Source organism: Grus americana, chromosome 2 (assembly GCF_028858705.1).
Source record: "Grus americana isolate bGruAme1 chromosome 2, bGruAme1.mat, whole genome shotgun sequence".
In the NCBI taxonomy this organism is placed as follows: Eukaryota; Metazoa; Chordata; class Aves; order Gruiformes; family Gruidae; genus Grus; species Grus americana.
In genome coordinates this window covers 54,986,517-55,009,794 of record NC_072853.1, presented here as the reverse complement: position 1 = coordinate 55,009,794, position 23,278 = coordinate 54,986,517, and the positions used below count along the sequence as shown (strand labels likewise).

General features: G+C 45.6%; 1 protein-coding gene across 1 annotated transcript; it reads left to right on the top strand.

Annotated features, from left to right (window-relative positions):
* The first annotated feature begins 2,833 nt into the window (after nucleotides 1-2,833).
* Nucleotides 2,834-7,886, top strand: TMEM200C (transmembrane protein 200C). The gene is made up of 2 exons (XM_054816446.1): nucleotides 2,834-3,267; nucleotides 5,509-7,886. Exon 2 carries the CDS (start codon nucleotides 5,552-5,554, stop codon nucleotides 7,199-7,201), a length of 1,650 nt encoding a protein of 549 aa, XP_054672421.1. The 5' UTR covers nucleotides 2,834-3,267; nucleotides 5,509-5,551; the 3' UTR covers nucleotides 7,202-7,886.
* Nucleotides 7,887-23,278: the final 15,392 nt, after the last annotated feature.

Here is a 23,278-nt window from a genome sequence, read left to right as displayed (position 1 = left end):
CTCAGGCTGCAAGTATATCGAGTAAAGGCCCTCTCTCTGGTTTTGTTCTGTAAGGTCTCTGCAGTGGGAAGTGCAGGTCCATGGCTGGAACCCATGGATGCTACAGTATTTCAGATGAGTACACCAAATACTTTAGGTTGTGCTTTGAATTGTTTTTGGACCTTGGGCCTGCTGAGGGCTGAGATATATTAACTTGGCTACACATCTCCTGGATTAGAGCTGACATACCCAGCCAGCCTGGGGTGGAAGCTATTCAAGTGGATATACTAAAATTGATGGCATTGTTGTACTGAAGCTCTTCCTGAGAAAGACCATATGAAGGTTACCAGCTTATGCTCAAACAACCTAAAAAAAAAACCAAGTATTTGCTTAAAAAGTAGTGATTTTTATATAGATAAACAAGGAGAGGAGAGGAGAGGAGAGGAGAGGAGAGGAGAGGAGAGGAGAGGAGAGGAGAGAGGCAAAGGGAAAGGGAAAAAAGAAAAAGGGATAGAAAGGAGAAAGGAAGGAGAACAGAGAATGGAGAACAGAGAAAGGAGAAAGAAGAAAGGAGAAAGGACACTCAGGTCCAACAACCTCTTTGCACCTCCTAATAATTATAACCACAGTTTAATGATAAATGCAGAGCACCATGCAGAAAGTTACACAACTAAGGCAAGAGCTGAGCCTGCCAGCAGCGCTCAGTAGTCAATGCAAACACAGACGGTTACAAATTAACTCAGGCAACCAGTAAACCAGACCAACAGGAAAGCTGCGTTTTGCAACCATTCCCCTTCTGGGAATACAAAAATCCGTATCAACTAAAAATAAAATAAATGTTTCATTAAAGCCCCCAATGCATGTGTTAAGAAGAAGAATCCGTAGGATAGGTAGGGGCATGCAACTCGGCAAGGTAGCTTGCTCTGAAGGATTCAGCCTGCCATTGTACCACCGGTCATCATCATGTCAAGCAAATTAAGATTGCATTGCTAGCTACTGCGGAACATCTTCAGCAGCTTTTCATCCAAGAACATATTTCTTATTTTCCAGGATTTGGCCTCACCTACAACACATTTTGTTAAGAGTAATTTGAAAACTGTGAATGTGATGATAGCCTAATCACTCAAAACTTTAGCAATGAAAATATGGAAAGGCTGTTGTATAAAAAGATAGCTAAATAGAATGGTTTAGTTTGACAGAAATAGAAAATATGACTCAGATAGGGAAAAGAGCTCTTTGCCCTTTAAAAAATCGCTCTCGTTCTCCCTCTTTCTCTAACACAGGAGCCTTTCAGGGAGAGTCTGGTGATGCTGCATTATTGATGTGATACAGGTCTCCAGTGGAAACAGATGTGATATGTTTGGTTTTCTCTGATAGTCTGGGCTGAACACAAAGCAAATTACTGAATGTCAGAAGACTCAGGTTCATTGAGACCGTTCAAAGCAGATTTTTAAAAAAGAAGTTTTTAAATCATAAATCTTAAATTTCAAGCCTGTTGCATAACCAAAAGTTATATATGTACTAAAAGAAATGTGCCCCAAGTGATTTTGCTGAGATAAACTGCAAATGAAATTAAAATGCATATGTGCAGCTTTAGGATTTGTTTGTTCTCAAACCAGTCACTGATAGTTGGGGTGAATAGCACAGCCTGGGTGAACATTCACAGAATCACAGATTTGTTGAGGCTGGAATATATACAATTTAACTGGATAGACATAATCTCTCTGACAATTTTCCCAACCTGTGTTGGATCCTTTATTTTTAAAAACACAGTCTGAGACCATAAACGTTCTCTTTATTGTCCCTCGGTTTCTGGCAGGCTGTTTTACACACAGCATAGTCTTCCCACACAAGAGGCCAAGCAGAGGTAGAGGAGAGCTGGTTTGGCCCAGGCTAGGGCACGTCCCAGCTTCAAGAGGAATCCAAGGCCACTGTACAAAAAGGTAGGATCGGTCTATCCACCCCAGAAAACCATGCAATACACTTTAGGAGCAAACCCAAGCCACAGGATGAGTTTTCTGTATTTACTGAGATACCTGCCTAAGATTTGCCTTTCTAGCTCACAGTGGACCTGTAACAAGACTCGACTACAGCAATCAACAGTAATTTCCTCTCATGAATAAGAGGAGGAGTGTGACGGGACATGCTAGATTACGTCTCACTTAGGTGATAGCTTCAATTTAATCAGAGTTTTCACGATGCAGCTTAGAAGAGAACATCGTTTCCCAGTCTCTGCTGAAAATGAGAGATCCTGGGTGACACCACTGAGGTATCTCAGCTGCCACTTTCTTCTTTCATCCTCTTTCTTCATCTTCTCACCTGCTTCTTGGCTTTCTCCCTACTCATTCCTGCAAACCTGAGGGGGAAAAAACCAAAGGTGAGGTAGCTGAGCCTGAGGCTGCTGTGACATGACTGGTGGAAAGGAGAGCGAGGGACTTCCCGCTTCCCGTTACTGAGCTCCCACATGGGAGACCTGGTGAACCCCAGGAAGGACTAAGGTGGTGAGAGGAGACGGGACCTCATGTGGTTCAGGAGAGGACAGCCCCAGGGCAAGAAGGGGGCAGAAAGAAGGAGAAGAAAGGCTGCACCTCACCCACAGCCACTGCTTGTCTGACGGGGGGAAGAAGAGGCCAGCGGGCGCGGCGCGGCGCGGCGCGGCGCGGCACGGCACGGCACGCCCAACATGGCGGGGCGAGGCGAGGCCGGGCAGGGCGCTGGAGGACGGGGCGTGGCGGCTGAGGGCGGGGCCTCCGAGGGCGTGGCAGGCGGGGGGCGTGACGTGGCCGGCGGGGGCGTGGCGGGGCAGTGGCGGGCGGGCGCAGGTGCGCAGGTGGCGGGGGCGGGGGGAAGCGGCCGCGGCCATCCTGCCGCAATTTCCCTGTGTCACGGCTCCCGTCTCCTAGCAACGGCGCCGAGTCCGGCCGGCAGCCGCGGCAGCCGCGCACCGCCCGCAGCGGCGGCGGCACAGGCAGCGGCTCCGCCGGGCCGGCGGGTCCGGCGGCGAGGGCGGGCGGGCGCTGCCGGGCGCCGGCCCCGCGGCGGGAAGGATGCGGCATGGCGAGGGGGAAGCGCTCCCGCGGAGCTCCCTGACGCGGCCGGCGGCGGTGGGGCCGAGGGGGCGCCCGGCGCTCGGCCCAGCCCCGCCGCCCGCCCGCCCGGGGCCGTGAGGGGCGGCGAGGCGGCGGCGGCGGGGCGGGCGCCGCGCGGGGATGCCCGCTCGGGCCGGAAAGTTTCTTCCCTGCGGCGGCTCGCCCGCTTCCCGCGCGGACTTCTCCCCGGTCCTCCTCGGTAAGTGACCGCGTCCCCCCCCGCCGCTGCCATCTTGACCGGCGGCTCCGTCTGCCGGCGACCCCCGACCGGCGCCCCGAGGTGAGGGGGGCCCAGGGCTGCCGCCCGGCGTGGCTCAGCGCCCTGCCCCGACGGCGGGGAAGCTGCGGGGTGAGCCCGGCCGGCGCGGTGCCCCCGCCCTGCCCGCGGGGCACCCGGCGGAGCCAGCGGCAACCGCCGGCTGTCGCCCCGGGGTCTGCTGCCGGAGCGCCTTTACAACGGTGCGTGGCGGCCCCTGCCCCGGCAGCCGGAGCCCGGCGAGCCCCGACTGTGGTGCCCGAGGGGAGGGAAGGGGTTAAACCGGGTCCTGTTAATGCTCTTAAAACTGTATTTGGTCTTTACCGAGAAGGTCGGGGTAGCGCTTGGGGGGCTCCCCTAAGGAGCCGGCGGCGGTGGGCTGGCGTGCGGATGGAGGTCGCGGTCGGTTCTTGGGAAATGCGGCTGCAGCCCCTGCGAGTCCCGGGTTGGTTTGTTGCGTTGCGGTCGCGGGCAATGGCCGGTGGTCCGACGGTGCCCTCCTTCGCGTGCCCAGCTCGGCTCTCTCCCTCGCCAAAACTAGGTGCCAGGCGATGCCGAATTGGGAAGGTTCCTCGGAGCTGATTACTATCTGTTTTCGCCGTGGTAGAGGAGATAGGCTGCTGGCTAGTGGGGCAGCAGAAAGAATGAGATCAACGAACCAGCCATTAAAGCAAAGCATGCTCTGATAATTACACTTTTGCATCAACAAAAAATGCTCTTTTAAAAAAAAAAAATAGTTCAGCGGTAGGAAAGAGAAGACAAGTCTCTGCTCTTTGTTTTGAGCGTGCGGCACCTCGGAGAGTAATTTAACAATGTCCTCGCTGACAACACCCCTCTCTTTCTGGGAAAAACACAAAGGGAGTAAATGGGACACAAAATTACCGCATACGTGGCAAGTCTCGGAATAGAACAGAAAAGAGAGGAGATTTAAAAGCTGAGCAGGGGAAGGGGAGCAAAAATTTTTTTTTTTTAGGTGCTTACTTAACTGGCTTTCAGTGCAATGAATTTAACTTTGTGAATTGTGTTATATTTGGTGCTGTCGTCTTTTGCTCCCTTAAAGAAAAAAAAAATCAGACACTCAAAAAGAGAAAGGGGGGAGGGGATCCTGCTCCTCGGTAGCTTGAAGGAATATCTTCCAAAAAGAATTGCAACAGTGCAGGAATTGCTCCTACACACTGCGTTTTGTAGCTCAGATCACTGGAACCGAGAGATGACTTCTGATGGTCCAGTAAAACAAAAGCCATAAACACTCAGTGTTTAGTCCCCTGCCAGTTTCCCTACAAGCAGTCATTGCCATTTCCCCAGGTGACTTGCAAGGGTTCGCTCCTCCTTTAATAAGATTTGACATGCCATCTCTTACCTGCCAGCCACCATCTCCCTTTTCTGGGGGGGAGGGGGGGGGTTGTGGTGTGGGGGAGTGGAATTTGCTGCTGTTACATAACAGTTACCTGGAGCATCGCACGTGTTCCCAAACCAGGGATGCCTCTGGACTGCGGGCGGGAGATGAATTTCTGTAATATTGCAGATCAAGTGCAAATGGCTAGGAAGAAACTTTCACAGGGCACTGCTTTCCAGTGTTCAAATGTTTCTCTTGTGCATTTCACAGTAATTCCTTTTCCATTTGTTTAAGAAAGGCAAGTAATATGTGTAACCCTCCCCACAGTAATGTGTAAGTAGTGCAATGAAACAAAGGGTATCTGTAGATCAAATAGACTGCCTTCCTGCTTTTATTTCCCCCATCCCTTCAAATCCCATGTGACATCGCTAACCACAGTCAGTGTGCAGTGTAACCCCAGATCCTGTTAGGGAGTGGGGCTCAGCATCCTCTGAGCTGCGGTGGTTTGCAAGCTTCTTCTGAGACCAGTAAGATCATTTTTTTCTTTACTCCAGCAAATACCATTCCTGCTATCGTTTACCTGGAGCGTAAAGAAATTAATTAGCTGTTTGGCAAGACCGTAGTGGGGCACATGGCTGCTTCGATGCTGTCAGTCTGCCTGTCTTTTTCTCGCACACAGGAGCTGTGTGGGCAAGGGAGATTGGCCTGTTGGTGTCAACCCCCCTCCCACTTGTTGAAGGTTTTAATTAGCAAGAGTTTGAATGAGGCACAGCAAACAGACACCTCTTGTGCTGCAGGTCTGCCCCTGGTCCTCATCATCTTCTTTTTTCTTCTCCCTTTCACTGCAGGAGCTGGAGTGTCCGTAGGGGGCAGTGCTCTAGGTAGCCAGCCATGATCGCCACTGGAGGCCTCCTGAGGATCTCGGCTAGGAAACAGGACCCCTTGCGACCCCAAAATCAAGTCCCAAAGCGCAAACGCAAGGCAAAAAAAAAGCGCAAGAATGACGTGGTGGTGGTGAAAGGCAAGCTCAAGCTGTGCTCCCTCTCAGGGCTCATCGCTCTCTGTGGCATCCTGGTACTGCTGGTGGGCATCGCCTTGGCCGTGGTGGGCTACTGGCCGAAGCCCAGCCAGGTGTACAGAGAAGGCAGTTTCAGCGGGGGTCGGTACCTGGCACCGCAGGGTGGCACCCCCAAGAACCGCTCCCGGAGCCAGGAAGGGGCACAAGCAGGGATCAATCCAGAGTCACCCCCAAGAGCCAACACCTCCACTACTGCTGCCACCCGTGGGTCCCCGCAGTCCCCTCCCACTGCCTCGTCTCCCCAGGCCTCCGTGGGTTTCCTTTTCCGTCTTTTCTCGAGCTACTTGCATTCAGACAAGCTGAAGGTCCTGGGCCCCCTCATCATGGGTATCGGCATCTTCCTCTTCATCTGCGCCAACGCAGTGTTGCATGAGAACCGTGACAAGAAGACCAAGATCATCAACCTGCGTGACCTCTACTCCACTGTCATCGATGCCCACAGCCTGCGGGCCAAGGACGGAGGCACCCCAGCCTCAGCCCCTCTCAACGGCTTTGTCAACTATGTGCAGTCCCGGGGCCTGGAGCTAAAGCCTGGTGGTGAAGGCCTGGGTGCTGCGGCCATGCTGGCCAAGAGCTCCTGGCCACCAGGACTGGGTGTCTCCCTTTCCCCGCCAGACCTGGCGTCCTCGCCACGGCGTTCCTCCTTGTGCACCCCACCACAGCCACCCAGCCTGCCTGAGGCTGTGTACAGCATCTACCGGGAGCGTGCTGCCCTTGCTGGCCGCACTGTCACCAGCCCACCCTGCAGCCCGCCGGAGAGCTGGGACCGGCGCAGCACAGCCAGCTCCATCGTCGGCTCTTCACTGAGTGCTTTCACTCTCCTGCCCTTGGCGCCGAGCGGCGGAGGGGGAAGCTGGCGGAGGCCCCCTGGTGAGCGGGGAGCCCAGGAGATCCCCCGGGGGGAGTTTGAACTGAGCCTGACTGACCTCAGCAGCAGCCACATCGAGGGGGGCTGCGGGACGAGGAGGCACAAGCTGGTTCTCAGGCGGCAGAGCACCAGCTGCTTGCCCGATGCCAGGCGTCCCCTTTTCCCGGAGCCACCTCGGTCCCCGGCTGTCAGCAGGGGCCCAGACTCCAACCTCTTGGTAAAGGCATCTTCTAGCTACTCCAAATCTCTGGATCTGGGGGGGTCACCCCCCTCAACCCCTCCTGCCATCACCAGGACGGACTCCCAGAGCTCCCAGTCTGAGCTTTCCAGCAGCAATAAGGGCTACAGCCACCTGGAGGAGGCAGGCACCTCCTTGGAGTCAGTTGCCAACACCCCAGCCAGTAAAATCCAGGACTGTGAGGAGGAACCAGGTGAGAACACGGATTCCCTCAAGGCTACCAGCAGAGAACAAACAGGAGAGCAATCCCAGCAAACTCAAAGACAGTACACAAATAAAGAGAAACTCTTTATGATTTCTAGGTCGCATGCTGCATTAGGGCTGGAGGACGGGGAGCTGGAGAGTACTGGCATCTAAATAAAACAGAAGGCATGAGGACACCTTGCAACCCTCCACACCTTCCCCCCTTCTCCATCTCCTTGTGGACTTAGGAAACCGATCAATATCCAAAGAGCTGCAGTATGCTACCCTTGAAAATTGAATTCCATAAATCCTGTAGATGACTTCAGGAAGAAAAAGAAAATCCTTTCTGTCCGATCGTGATTGTATGGTCCATGCAAGCCAAATTGTATTAAATATCCACAGTCCAGCATATTCTTTGGATCAGATTAATACAATTTCGGACAGTATAACTGTGCACTTTACTGTTTTGATTTCCAAGTGCCCCTTCTCCTCTGATTTCTTGCTGATTTGCCACTAACTGCTTGAAAACCGCAGGCACCTTTTTAAGCTCAAGAGCAACGTGGTCTTCAGATCAAGAAAGCCGAGCTCTCTCTTTGTTTTGGTTCAATCACTAAAAAGTTTGCAAGGCCTTAAGGATGTGACGTACCTTGACAAAGAATGAGTTTGTTTAAATTCTGGAAAAAAATGACAATTTAGAAGAGACTGGAGCGGAACAGAGCTCTGATGATTTAGTTAAAACCATTACATTCCTGAATCCAAAATACCTACTACTACGTGATACTTTATTAAGTATTATTACACATGTATTGACTAATAGCATTAAAGGAATTTTTTTTTAATAAAACATTTACAAACAAAACTGCCACACGAAAAAGTCCTTTATTTTGGTAAGTAATTACAGATATCAGAAACCTTTTAGTTTTATGCTGTGAAAGATTGTAGAGATGCTATGAGGCCAAAGGTTTGCTTATGCTTTTAAGTGGGTAATTAATCATTTAGGAGTAATTTCAAAACAAATACTGATTCAGTCTCTGAGAAACCACACTTTAATTCAATCAGCAGATTCTGACTCCATTTCTAACAGTGCTCTGTGACAGCTGAAGAAATGTGAGATTTTCACATGCTAATAAAAAAAAAATTAAAGGTTTGACCTTCTATTAAAATTAGATTCTTTGTGAGTAACACATGAATCTCAAAGTGCAGAATATTCTTTTGGGATTTTTCACTTCCCCTAGAACTGTTGCATTAAGCCTTTCTGCTGTTACAGTTCTTATTTGTGAATGCATGTGCATAAGTTTAATTTTAAAGCATAATGGTAGCCCTGTCAATCTCGTAGCAGTTGGCCCTGTTGAAGTCAGCGGAGGTTTCTCGCTGACTTCGGCATGGCAAGCATTTCTTCCTGTGTGAGAAAAGCATCAGGTTTTTGAAGGCTGGAGAATGCCTTGTCTGTAGGCAGATTTTTGGTAAATTGATGAGCTGTTTCATTTTTGTAGCTGCAGCATGGCAGGCGCTCTTTGATTTTGCCAAAACAGCTTTATGTGCTCAGAAGATGTTGTCGATACCTCAGATTTTAAATATGGATGTGGCATTTCACTACTATGGGAAGGCAAATCGACATTAAACAAATACAATGTGGCAGGCAAGAGTCTGTCGCAATGAAAATTTTTCTTACTGTTTCATGTTTTAAAATGCTTAGTTACATATTTACTTACATTACAATACATTGCAAAATGGAATATAGCTATTACTAAATGCAATTGCATTTAGTAATCCAGCAAAATCCTTTATTAAATAAGCCTAATTTCAAAGAAGAAGAAAAAAAAGAAAAAAATGCCATGTCAGAGTCTTGAAATGGGAGAAGCAGAAAGTGCTTGTTCTCTTAAGCAACTGAGACATCCAGGTGGCAATATCTTTCCTTCTGTCAGTGGCAACCAGTGCATTGACAACGTGAACATCAGTGTGGCATTTTTTGCCATAGAACCGCTAACACGCAGCTGGCAAAACTACGCTGTAAAACTGCCTGGACCGGCACAGGCTGGATTAGGCACCACGTGAAGTGAGGAGCGGTCGGCTCGGCTGGCACTGGTGTTTGCACGGATCTTTCCTTTCAGTTCCCCTTGGGCGATGGCCCTGTGCCTCTGCTCCTTCTTCTTTGACTTCCAGCAGGATTTATGAGATGTATCTGAGCAGCGTTACCTGGTGCTGACAGAGATGCTGGTTACCGACACAGCTGAAGACACCCTGTTTGTTATTTTCCAGGCAAAAACCCTTTGTGGAGGTGCAGGGGAAGAGGCGAGTTATGGGTGCTACTTTCTGGAGCACGGGGTCCTCGTGAAGACGTGGCAAGGGTTTGTTTTATTCTGAGAGGGGGAAACAAGTGCTTTTTTTAATATTCTTAGTAAATATTTCTTTAGTCATCCAAATCTACAGTGTGCTCTGAAAAAAATCCAACTTTAAAAAAGCCTCTGGGTACTCCTTAGACTGATTTAAAATAAAGCAGCCCAGTAATTCTGATGATTAATTTACTGCAAAGTTTTCTGAATAACAAAATTACAACAGAGTTTGGGTTTAATAGGTAAAATTATAGCTTGTTTCTGTGTTGCCAAAAAAAGGTGAGAAACATGAATTTTCATCAAACTGGATTTTTTTTTATACCAGCAGCTAGAAGTGATTTGTAACATATAGATTAATAAGCAGAGAAAGCTGCCTCTCTCTGTTTGCAAGTTATCAGAAAATCTCTCATTACTTTTGCAAACTTATTAATTAAAACTCTTCAGCAACTTAGGCGGTGGTGGAGTTGGAGTCAGAAACTGTTGTTTAAAATTCAAGGTGGGCAAGTTAGTTTAACACATCGATGTTGGAAAAACGTCTGAGAAACTCAATCCCTGTGCACCAGCCGCGACTGCCGTCAGTACCGTTAGCCTCGGAGAGAACCGCAGCGGCTGGTCAGGAGCTGAGCCCTTCCTGGTGACACCGGCAGGTGATGGGAACACTGGGGTTGGTGCATTGACCCGTTCTTGAGTCTCTCCCAGCTGGCCCTGACCGCCTCTCAGGACTGCCAGGCTGCCTCTTGGCCGTCATTTGCGCATGCTATCACGTGCTTACGTGTTTTTCTCCAATCCAGTCTCTTAACTTTCTTCTCCAGCGTCCTGCCACCAAGTGCTTCCTCCACAGTCCTTGTCAAGAGCGAAGCAGCTGCCTCTACTTGCCAGTATCCGCCTGCCTGCGTCTTGCGGAAAGAGCTGTGCTCCCACACAAAATGTTTATGGTTAGGAATCATTAGGAATCATTAGTCCCCCTATTTAAAAAGTGATATCCCTGAAGATATGTTAAGCTGGAATACCTAGGCATAAATTTTTGCTATAGAAAAATCAGATTTTGCTCCAGAAATGTGTGGTTTGGTTTTTAGCATAGAAGTGCTATGATATATATATAAAATTTCCAGAGGAAAATTTAATTTCTGCCCAAACCCTCAGAACACTCCCATCACTAGGGAGAAGGCTACGTATGTTCATTATGAGTATAGATGCTGCTTGGACCAGTCTGAGGACATAGGCAAATGCCCTAATTGTACTTCAGTCGTGCTGCTGTTCATTACAAAATCCTCAGGACTCTGGAGAAGCTGATGACATGATCGTACTATAACCCAGTTCTGGCTCAGTTTTAACTGGCTAGCAAAGTATTTAAAATCCTTGCATTAACCTAGCTCACTTGACTGAACTGATTTACCAAACTGCTCAACTGTTGACATATCAGCTGATCTACTATAAAAGACTATAGCCCAGATTTATTACCCTGTATTATTTAGATACATTTTTTAATAGCCTTTTTGAGGACTGATGCTGTCCAACAGTGAGTAATAGTGCACCTACAAACATTGAATTAGGTAACTGTTAACACAGTTGTAAGTCTGCAGTCTGAGATAGAGTATGGCTTTCCATAACAGCCAAAACGGTTTACACACAAGTAGCAATATGACTTCAATTAAACAGTAATTTTCATTAAAAGTAATGGAGATGGCACGATGATAAAACTTATTGGATTTCAGTAGGAGGAATAGCCTTTGATAACATTTAACAGTTTTCCTTTCTAAACGAATATATTCATGTGGATGCAATAAAACAGTGAGAAAGGAGAATTACTAATCATTTAAGTAGATCACCGATTAATGCTTTGCCTCATTAACATATTTCAAGCCCTCAAATTTCTCTCTCCATTTTAAAAGAGAGAAAGAGAGGGAGAGAAAGAAAGGAAGGCACCAACCAATTTCTATCCATACCCTAGCTAGAAATCAGACCTTGCTACACAAACCCACACAAAATATGAGTGCTCAGTGGTAGCTGACAATTAAAATCTTAATAATCAATAAAAGGATAGATTTTTTTTTTTTGGCCTTTCTTTTCATCTAGAGCAAATACATCAAACTTCCCTCAGAAAAAGCCACTTTCTGATTTCTCCAAGGCTGTCAATAGCAATACTGCAGCGCTTTATCCAGGCTGCCTAATTACTATTTTTCTCTACCAGGGATGAGTCAAGGGTTCAGTCTGGGCCCGCAAACAGCGAGCAAGATGCACAGCATGTGCAGGCACAATCTGAGAGGATAAATAGGGTCTCACAGCCACAGGCAAAAATCTGCCGTGGAAGAGTATACAAGTATCTGTTTTATTGCAAGAAGCCAGGCTTCCTATTTACCACTTGTGAAGTCTCCAAAGCAGCAACGTTTAAGCAAGCACACTAGAAAATATCTTCTACCATTTAGCTTTCACTGTAAGCATGGGGACAGAGGGAGACCCCGGATGGCCAACAGAGGCGGGAGTGATCAGGTGAAATGGCATTGAAGTTTGGATGGGGACACTAGGCTCCTAGAAAGGAGCTGAGTGGATCACAGGATAATTCGGGAACTGGAGGAGCACGGCCTGTGTTTATCCGCTGGTTAGTCTTTCGTCTATATTTTTATTAGCTAGAGGCAGGGAAGTCACAGTACTACTTTTAAAGTTTTTGTCTCCATCATTATTCTTTTTAAACTACGTGAGACAGAAAGCTGGTTTGGTGAAAGTATCAAAAGAGGTGCAAACTAAACAAGCGTCAAAATCACCATTAAAACCTCAGTCTGTGAGGTTTCCTTCGCCCTCCTCTGCAGAAAGGAGTTTCAGTCTAAGATTTTGAGTATAACTTTTTCTTTTTTCCTTTCCTCTTTCTCCCCATGACAAGTTTGGTTCTGGTGAGGACACGTAAGTGAAACTTTTAGACTGGAAGGTAGAAATGGGGAGAGATTTTTTGGTTTTGGAGAAGCAACCTGTTCCATGCTAAGCTTCATGGCTGAGGTCAAAAGTACAGAGTAAAAAGTGAATGTTCAGCATTCAATGATTAACATATTATTTTCATAAAGTTTTAAATGAACTCCAACTTTGAAGAAAACATAATGCGCAAGGCCAGGGTATAGTTATTGCCAAACAACTGGAAGAACCATCACAATATTTACTGAAATATCTAAATATATTGAGATGAGTCGGTTCTGTTTTTTTATTTTTTGTGAACTGTAAAAGATCAGACATTGCCATACCCACCGTCACATAAGATGGTGCAATACCATCACATAAGCTAGGATTAATGAGGCTTTGGGCAACGTGGTCTAGTGGAGGGTGTCCCTGCCTGCAGCTGGGGGGGTTGGAACTAGATGGTCTTTAAGGTCCCTTCCAGACCAAACCATTCTGTGATTCTGTGATTGCTCTTTGTTCATCACCACTCGTAAGACTGGGCACGCTGCTGCCACGTACTCCCCGACCTGTCTGGGAGCAGGCTGAGGCCATGCCGTACAGCTCCCTTTTTTGTTGCCATAAACTAAATCATTCATTTGTAAAGGAGCAGGACTTCGTAACATGACCATCAGCTCTAGTCAGAGTTGGAGGTGGTGATGACTTTGCAACTGGAGGTGGTACATGTACAGGGTGCAATGCAGCTCCCCTCACACCTCGAAGCAGCGCAGAAGCCTGCAGTAGGGTCTCATGAAAAACTGCCTGCAAAGTCCTGGCAAACTAGTGTTTCTGAGGTCTGCCACACAAGAGTCACCAAAGGCAGCTCCATCAGGATAAATCCCCAATGACTTAACATGATACTTCTGCAACACCATAAAAATAGCCGTCCTCCCCATTCCTGAAGCGTACTTTAGGTCGCTCTGAGGGGCATGGCATGTTTTCACTTCACTGACTTTACAATCAAAATTCATTTTAAAGAAATGGAGTTTGGTCTCAGAGCCTAATAGAACTTATTATTTAAAATGCTTAGAGCCCCTATTAAAATGGCATCAGATGACCTCACAGTCCTTAATGCATTTCTCTCTAACATGCCTTGGATACAGAGCATGACTATCTTCCTCTGTAAAAACAAGGCACAGAGATACAGCCACAGACAAAGTGTGCAAAGACCAGATTTATTTTTTTTTAAAAGGGAGAAGAATACAGGCACCGGCACGCAAGTATCGTCTAAGTGGTGTTTCCAAATCACGCAAGTAGCCTACCGTGGAACAGAGCCTTGACCGCTTGTCCTCCAACAGGAGATCCATTCCTCACCTTTAACAGAGCCTCTTTCTGCATGCGAGACACTGAAGTGCTAATCTATGTCACTATCTTTCAGACTCATTGCACACAATATTACAGGAAATAACTTAGCAAAAGCATAGGACTTTCTGAAGATGTCCCTGCAGAATATTTAAGGACACAAGTGATATTAGGCAGCTAATGCTGTTCTGTTTCAAATGAGGAACTTAAAATGAGAACAGGTAAAGTTTGAGACTGCTTATTAGTTTACTTTGGTAACACAACGTAAGGTGATGATAGTCGCAACTCTTCGGGTTTTGGAAACTTAATCTGTCTGCTGGCACTGCTAACTTATTAACACTACAGGCTGCCTTGGTGCTTGAAAATGCAAACAGGACACTTTTTGTCCTTGTGTCTGTCTGCAACGTGTGCAGCGTCTGGAGCAGCAGCACTGAAACAAGGACGGGTGCTAAGACTGCGTCTCTCACCATCTGATCAGAGACTAGTACAGGCAAGCTGCAGGAGGAAGTTGTTTCTTTTAGACCCTTAAACTAGAGTTTTGGTGCATCATCACTTTAAGGAAGCAGTTGCACTTTTTAAGGAATTCTTTGGGACCAACATGCAGGAAAGGTGAGGATGCCTTCCTAGCAATGTTCTTTGCCAGGATCTACTGCCTCTCCTCTGGCACACAGGGGGCAAAACCTGAATAAAAGCTGTAGCGCAGTTCTGGGATCAATGAGGTCCCGGTGCTGCAGCAGTGCTATGCCTTGGCAGCCCTCTGGCTGGTCCATGCTGGTCACTGACACTCTGGGAGGAGAGGGAAAGGGCACATGATGAGCTACGTAAGGTCAGCAGCTTCTAGCCATCACCAGTTTGTAAGTCAGCTGCCAGCGCAGCACCTAACGAGCCCCAGGAGTTACTCAAAGAGCAAAAGAAGCCAACAAGATTGCAGGTTGCATCATCACTGGTGTCACCAAGAAGGCACTATTGAAGATGGCAGGCAAAGGAAAGCAACAAGTCACTGAAGGTTCTATTGCACTCATCCTTGCAGTTTTGGGTTGTCAAATGTGGACAAAGAGGAACCACAAAATACTTCAGTTGCACCAGCAGTGGTTAGTAGCACTTGGCTGTTCCCATCTATAGCTGGCACTTCCTTCACTGTAACTCATCACAGCCTCTGTAAGAGCTCTGTGCAGCTCTGCTAGCATCATCCTAGCCAAAGGGAGGCAGGGAAATAAAAGGCTTTCCTTCCCTTGCACAGGAGAATCTAGTGCAACGGCTAAAATAAGCCACCACCTCCCCTCCCACGCATCTGTCCTCTCCCTGAGAAGCTGGACCACCCTGGGACCACCAGGGCTGCAGCGAGCGTTTCCTCCTGGCTTGGCACACACATCTGTCCCGCGGAGCTGCCTCTGCCTGATGAATCCAGGAGAGCCGAGCGGCCTGAAGTCAAAAGAAGCTGACGCATTCAAAGTAATTACATTTGTGTAGCAATATTAAGATAGTATTTACTATATCTTTCATTTCACTAGCAAATTGGTCCAGTCCTCTGCTCACATAAACATTTTATGCTGCCCAATGATGCACCAGCAGGTTGAATTAATTCTCATATAGGTAACAGATTTCTCAATAGCAATGTTTTCCAGCAAACCGTATTAGGTATGTATCCAAAGCTCTGCGGAATATCTTGTTTTACAGTAGTAAATAAGTCTCACTGGCAAGTTAGGCGAATACAGTGGCAGAGTTACCTAAAGTATAAAAAGCATAGAACTATGTTCTTCAGCAAAAGTGAAAGAAAGGGGAACACAAGTATTTTGTTTAATCCCAGCCTAGAGAAATGGTTGGGTGGGAGGCAAGAATCAGATTTGGAACAAGAATAATTCCTTTACTTAGAATTGACATTTTACAATTCTGTCTCCTACTAAGCTAGAAATTTTCACCCCACCAGAGTTCAAAAATTCCTGGATACTTCAGTAGATTCAAGACGTTAGGAAATTAAGGCATAAGTTAGTCAAATTCTTTTAAAGTGAGTTGTGGATTCCTCTGAGCAGTTGAAATGCTTATAAAATGCCGAGAAATAAAGATTAACCTCAATCTTTAAACAGTCCTAAACCATTTCTTCTTTAACACAAAAATGAAATACATGTAGCAATGTGGGGGGTGGAGAAGGTTTTTGTAAGCAGGAACTTCAAGTGGCCTGGGTGGTATCAGTAAGTAATATATCCATTTCAAACACATGCTGATAAATATTCCATACTATGATGCTGGATTGTCTAATCTTTTTTTTGCTTTCCACATGAGATAATAGATTATTTGTATTACATACATGTAGTAAATGGGAGCAATATCCAGTATACAGCCTTCTCTTTAAAAGTCTGTGTTTGATGAACATAGAGAATAGTTAGTCTTCATGACTCTGAAATAGCAATTAATGAACTTGGTTTACCATCTTAAAATACAGAAGTGTTAGAAGGTCTTGTTCTGCCAAGAAAAGTCCTGAGAATTGCTCTGTTTTCCCCTGTCAAGGGCTACAACTTAATAAGCTTTCGTTTAAATGAATAGTTCTGTTACAGTACAGAGTGCAAGCAATTATGTTACAGGTGCTCAAATCTGCATACTGCAGCAACACAGCATATACAAATCATCATGTTTATGTACAACTAAAATACATTACTTCTACACAGCCCAAAGAAATGAGCCAAATGCTGAAAAACAAAATTCTGGTGCGACACATGGAGTAACATATGCACTCAGGGTAAAACAGGCATCCTAGATGGAGAAGGTAACGAGGAGAGAGCTGGTCTCATCACAGCAGTGATTTAAAGGCATAAGCATGGTAATCAGAGCTGTGTGAAATGGGAGATTAGACTGAGCCTGCCACAAGTTACCAAAAAAAAAGAAAAAAAAAGAAAACCCAAGTAGTAACTGAAGGCAATGCCAAGGAGCCCACCCACAGCCCATGAAAGCAGTGGTACCTCAAAAGGAGAGAGGAGGTCCCCCGATCAGCGTCACATCGTATGTCAGGCACACGGGAAGGGCCCAAGTTAAGGCAGGAGTGATTCGCACGGCGGAGAGACCCTTAGCGCTAAATCACTGCTTCCGGGCCCTGCACCACCGTGACTGGTGCGTCCTCATGTCCTGAGTGGACATTGCCCCCCCAGAGACTGGTGGAGCATTTCCTGCGATTGCAGGCTGCGGCACAGACTGTCCTTCAGTGAGGAGCAGGGATACTGGCGGCAGCAACAGCCTCAGCACCACTCAGCTCACCCTGCAGAGGAGCCCAGCACCCGCAGGAACGAGAACGTGGCAGAACCATTTCCTCCCTCTCCACCGTTTCGTCCTTCTCCACTCCCATTACACCCACCACATTAGTTCCAGCTGGCACATTTACACGTCTGAGGTTGGAGCCAGCCTGAGACAGAACAGCCCATGACACCAAATCCTGCATTTTGCTACTGCTTCTCTGTGTCACCTGCAAAATGTGAAGACTATAGGGAGAACTTGTGCCCTTTCTGTCTGATCTTACACCATCCTTCGTAGATACTGGTTGTTCAAGTGCTGCTCTACGAGGTCCTGATGTACGCTTGCCGTTACATTTGCTGCAATCCCATTTTGTGCCAGCTCTGTTTTCCATTTGCAGTACGTCAGTGGTACGCTCGCTCAGTTATTCCGAGTAGGATTACAGCAGCTCAGAGACTTTGTGATGGCTCAGTACCCCCACTGCAACAGGAACTCCGCAAACCAGAGCAAAATGGGCTTACAAGCAGCAGACTAACCGCTGCCGAAGAGAGCTAGCCCAGAGCCTTCACCAGCTGGAAGGGGTGATGTTGGGCATCCTGCCCCGCAGCAACAGGCTGCGTCACAAAAGCATCCTGGGGATAAAGAGAATGCGGTGCAGCCAGCACTGTCCTTGCTGCAGGATGTTCACCACCCAGAAAAAGGAGAAATGCAGTCAGATACAGAAGCATCATGGAAGAGGTAGAAGCGTGGGACCCCACGTCAAACTAGATAAATGGAGTGGAGAGAAAATAAAACAGGAGTAGCATAGAAAATAAACAGCAATGGGAAAAGGCAGCATTAAAAGAGGGTCTAGTGATGAGGTAACGAAGCAACTTCACACATTCTATAAATATGTGCTCCTGACAGTGGAAAAGGAAATGTAGTTTCAGTTTCTGAGGGGCAAATTTAACTACATAAATGTATCTTCTGGGTATAAAGAAGCTAGGGACACCTGATTTTAAGCACTACCTTCACACGTACTACCACCTGGTTTCTATCCACAAAAATATTGGTCAGTTAAGCAATGGCTTTTCCTGTGCTTAAAAACCAGAACAGTGTCACTGCAAGTCCTGCAGCCATCAAGATGGGTGGCAGCTCGGGGGTGGGTGTGGGGCAAGCCAAGAGATAAGGTGTACAGGCATATCGAGGAATAGATGCTTAGCTCTTGCCCTTGGTGAATACTAAGACATGGAGAGGAAAAGAAAAAATAAAACAAACCAAATACTTCCATGAGGGTGTTGAGCTCTTATCAGATGAATGATTTTCCTCAAAGCTTAAGTTCCTGGAATTATGAGGTAGGTTTACATCACTACTTACACATTTTAAGTTTTTCTGGTGCTAGCAAAAGAAGGCTTTTTTTTTTTTTTTAAAAAAAAAAAGCATGAGTGATAAAGATTAACTATGAAATGGAAGTTAAAATGCCCTGAAACATGTCTTAAGCCAAGCTCAAGATTTGATTGGGTTTTGACTGGCAATGTTATTGACCCTGAAAATAAACATATTTAGAAATCCCATCTACTTTGTAAAGGGTTTCATAACAGTACCTAAAGGCTTTCAGTTATTCAAGCTGAAATTATATTGTTTGTCTTCAAATAATAATTTCTGGTCACTTTATGTGTAGAATTAGTACATAAAGTCATTTCAAGCATCAGCTTTAAACGCTGTTTGTGGGGTTTCAGTAAAGCCAGTCAAGAGCAAAATGATCTTTTCCACAAAGTTAAACCTGAGAGAAGAAAATCTTGTTGCCAGCAGAGCTGCGGAGTCCCCTGGAGCCACCTCACCCTCTCTCTCTGCTGGCCGAGGTCCGTGCTCAGGCTGCATTTCCTGCACGTCACCAAATGCAAGGAGATAGCAGCCCCTGAGATAAGACTCAAGAATCAAGTCCATAGATTTTTATAAAGATGAAAGTAGTAATTACTCTGTGAAGCAGCATGTCTCAGATCAAGATAGTGTATTTGGAGGCAAAGTATTAAAAAAAGATCTGCTTTTTTTCATGTGCAAAAGAGTCTCTGCATTTGTCAGTTACATTTATGCCATCAAACAGAATTCCAGCCAACTATCAATAACAGCCATTATTGTGCAGAAAGTTGGGGGTTTGGTTTGGTCTCAACAGCATCAGCCAAGACCTTGATGTCACTGATAGCACTGCCTCAGCTGGAGTCTGAGCAGAATTTAACCTCAAATCAACTTAATTCTGAAAAATACTTATGAACCAACCAGCATTTAAAGCTTAGCCCTCTACCTAAAGAGGATTTATCACAGAAAAGCCTCAACAGGTCTTCAACTCCAGTTCACTACTCACGAGTAGAGTTGAGCGGCTTCTTTGGCTAGAAAAGAGACAAGTCAAACTTCCATAAACTTCACAAGTGTATTAGAAGTCCAGTGTAATCATATCTCCCTGACGCATTTACTTGGTAAATGTGTCACTATTTTTAGCTTATTCAACATTATTTTATTCTTACTCTACAGTATAGAAGTTGAACCAGGCACCTAGCAGCAGATAATAAATGCTGGATTTCTGGCAAAGAGGTATATAAACTACTATCGCATATATGGTTGTCTCTCTTCTTTACACTAAGAAACTGAATGTAGAGAGGCTAGCAAAGAGCAAGGCAGCATTTTGCTGGGTTTTTAATTTTGAATACAGAATTAGTTAAGTGGTATGCCCAGTTTAAAAACAAGATTTGTTTTTCCACCTCTGATCCAAGTACTGAAATTTAAGATGAGAAACCTTAAGTTCCCACATCTTGAAACCTGAAAAAAAAAAAAATAATATGTCTGAAAGCAGTTGTGAGAATGTTTTCAGCTGATCTTAAAAACTATTTTCTAATTGTAAGATTAAAAGTCAATCTCCAGAATGGAAAAGAAAGAGACCTGGGTTGACATTCAATACCTAAAATATCTTATTTTTTTTTAGAAAGTACTTCATTTCTCCCCCATGAGTGTGAAAAGCATGCTCTGATCTAAATATATAGGCTTTTTAGAGCCTCTTTATGAGACTTGCTCCATGTTTCTGCTGCACAGGTCAGTGACCAAAACCCATGGTAGGACGCCAGCTTCAGAGGTGTTAAGCCTACACAGTGCCTGGATTTAAGCCCAGCTGGGAGTGGTTTTGAGAAGGAAACTGTACAATACAATTAAACCAAGTTGCTTCGGATTTATGGGCCTCCAGTTGTGTCCTTGTGGCTCTAACTCTGAATAGTCATTCCCACAAAGAACATTTACCAGAGTTCAAATATTCCCAAAGAGATGGCTTGTCAAACACAGTGTCTTTCAGTCCTGCACTTGCTTTTAGTTTCATGATAATACAAGGAGAAAGAAATGGAAGATTTCCTAACAGAAAAATCCATAGTTTTGGTCTGATCCACCCCATCAGCACTCCAGAGTGCCATAAGCCAGCCCTTCAGCTGGGGGTTAGGGAGACGATGCAGGAATGTGGGACTGTGCAAGAAACTGCTTCAAGGCCAAGTGGGGGATTTGTTTCATGGGAATTTTTTAAAATTATTTTTATTTAAAAAAAAAATCAAAGGTTATGAGGAACAAGAGCAAGTTTTGGTAAGTGTCTTGAATTGAGGGATTATTCCCTTCTACCTGCGCATAGAGAAACAATACAGGGCTTATATTGTGTGGTGTACTACCAAGACAGAAGCCACGGCTAGTGACAGCAAAATACACAGATCAAAGTGGAATGCCTCAAGAAGGTCAAATTGCTACTCATCCCTATAACTGCCTGCTCCTAGTTGAAGGATCAGGCATTTAAGATGCCTGCAGCCAAATGATCATAGGGCTCCAACCTGAAGCTACCACCTTTCTGATGGCTCTGCTGTGCCAACAGAAGAGGCTGAGGTTGGCATCTTCCTGACATGAAGTACAGATAAATGAGGAGCTGTATCTGCTCTCTTCTGCACGTGTAGAAAGTACAGGACTATGGGAAGGGAAAGCCAGCTGGACTAACCAATATAGTCTTTATTTATTTTAACTTAACCCACAGATAGAGGGCTCTTGCTCAGTTGCATCTAACCCCCCAAAAAGGTAATGTCCAGAAGCAGAAACTGCCCCAGCTGTTCAGATGGCAAAGGCCCATCTAATGTTTAGTGCCCAACAGCAACCAGTGACAGAATATTCAGGATAAGGTATTTACAGAACACTCCTTCCTTTGGCTTTTGCATCCTGTTTATTAGAATAGCTAGTTTAACAAACGTTCAGTTAAAACCAGCCAAGAAACAGGGAGATGCTGTTGTCGAAGCCTCCTCTCAACTTACTTGGAAAACAATCATCATTGCAGTGCAATTCAGCATTTAGCTCTTTCCAAAAGAGGAAAAAAAAATAAATCACAGCCGGTGGGTAATATCTAATGCAAGTTCTCTCCCACCCCAATGTTGCACCATTGTTTCGATAACTCGTTACATTAAACTAAACTCAATTAGAAGAAATTAGCAGATTACATTTATCTTCTACATAAACTACTGGTGCTTATAAAGCAAATTACTCACAGAAAAAAAAAAAAATAGGCAAGTTAGAGACCATAAAGCGAAAGAACAAAAACCATAGAAAAAGAACAGTAAATGCAAGGATCACAAAAAAAATGAATCAAACTCACTTCTGGACCTAGTTTTCACAGTGTAATTTCCCTACAGTAGTCATAAAGAACAATTAAGTTGCTTCAGCAGTATGAAGTTATTTTCATTTCAGAAACGGTCTCCCACCTGCCCTACTCACATCAGAAGTGTTTAATAATTAAATATATTTCAATTAATTTGAATATAAAACACCAGGGAACAGAATATGGATCCCCACGGCTAAAGCAGAGCACCAACAAAATTCAAGACTTATTGTATATTCTCCATCATGAGGCTGAAAATATGCTTTGTGATTGAAACAGCATTATAGAAGCTTATTTTTACTTGGTTGTCATTAGAGACTAAAGAGCTGAATACTGTATTTGGTAGATATTTAGTTTTAAGCACTATTCTAAATTGTCAAAATTAATCACAATAATACAACTTAAGTATTTATTTTAAGTTAATGTACCAAAACAAGTGTACTATACTCCCAAGATAAGTGAAATTAATTACCCTAAAATCATCACAATAATCCTAAAACAGAATTAAACTCAAATTGGAACCTGCACACATTAAAAACCTAAACATTTATGAGTGCAGGTTCACCACACATTCGCTACACTCCAGTGCCATCTGTCTATAAAAAGATAATTAACATTTTCAATAAGAAGAAATACAGCTTGTTGTAAAGTGTACTTGGTCCTAGGCCATTGAATCCACTTAAATTCCTAAGATGAATGAAACTCCTGATCCTTTTCTGAATTAAGAAATCATTAAGAAACACTGTTTTCTCAGTGTATATTTAAAGCAAACTTTTCTGGAAAACAAATTCATCCAGAATATGCTGATACAGAGATGCTCTATGGAAGTCTCACTCTTAACTAATTCCCTGAATTAACCTTGAAGTCTTCCTCTAGTATCGAACAATTTAGCTGCGTTTTGAAGACCCCAGGAGAAGCTGGGAATAACTACTCTCAGATTTGCATTTAGAAGACCATTTGGGGACAGCCTTTTGAGAGTCCACAACCTTCAGTGGAGTGACACAAAAATAAATGCTCTGCCAAGCACTGCAGCACAAGGGATCTGACACGGACCCCGGTGCCAAGTACAAAGCAGGTTCATTAAATGCAGAGCGCCTTCCCTTTCCTCCTGCACAGTGCCTGGCTGCTGGGGGTTTTTTTTCCCCACTCCCTGTGAAAAGGGCAAAAATACAGGGTGGTTTGGGTTGGTTTTTTTCTTTTTTTTTTTTTTTCTTTTCAAAGTCTAGTAACTAGCTGAACAGGTTTAAAACAGCCTGATGTTAATTTAAGAGTGTATCCTAGCCACTCTGCCCAGAGGTGTATTCCCACACACCACGCAGGGAAGCAAAACACCTTAATGCTACCACTTTTTTGGGGGGAAAAAAAAAAAAGCTATTTGATCACACGCTGTGTTTGAAGCGCACGCACTTTTCCCCAAGGAAAGACGGAGCTTTTTAAAAGACTAAATATCTCTCCTCAAGGAGCAATTGGAGCAGAAGAGGGCAGACAGACATTTTCCAAGTGCCCGACTGGCTTCCCCGGCATTTATTGCCCCCCCGGAGCCGCCTAAGCCGGCTGCGAGCGCCGCAGAGGGGCAGGCAGCCGGCTCCCCGCCCGGCCGCCGCTGTTTCTCCGGTAGTGCCATCTACCGGCGCGCTCCGCCGCCGGGCTCCGCACGGAAAATCCCTTCCGCAGCCCCGCGGCGGGGGCAGGCTTGGCTGGGAGGCACAGCTCATCTCCTTGGATTCAGCCAGCAGCTGTGCGAAGAGTAAGGAAACTTCAGCCGCGGTTCGAAGCCCTTTAACCTCTTCTTGCCAGAAGTGAATACGGTTCTGGTTTATCTGGTTCTTTACT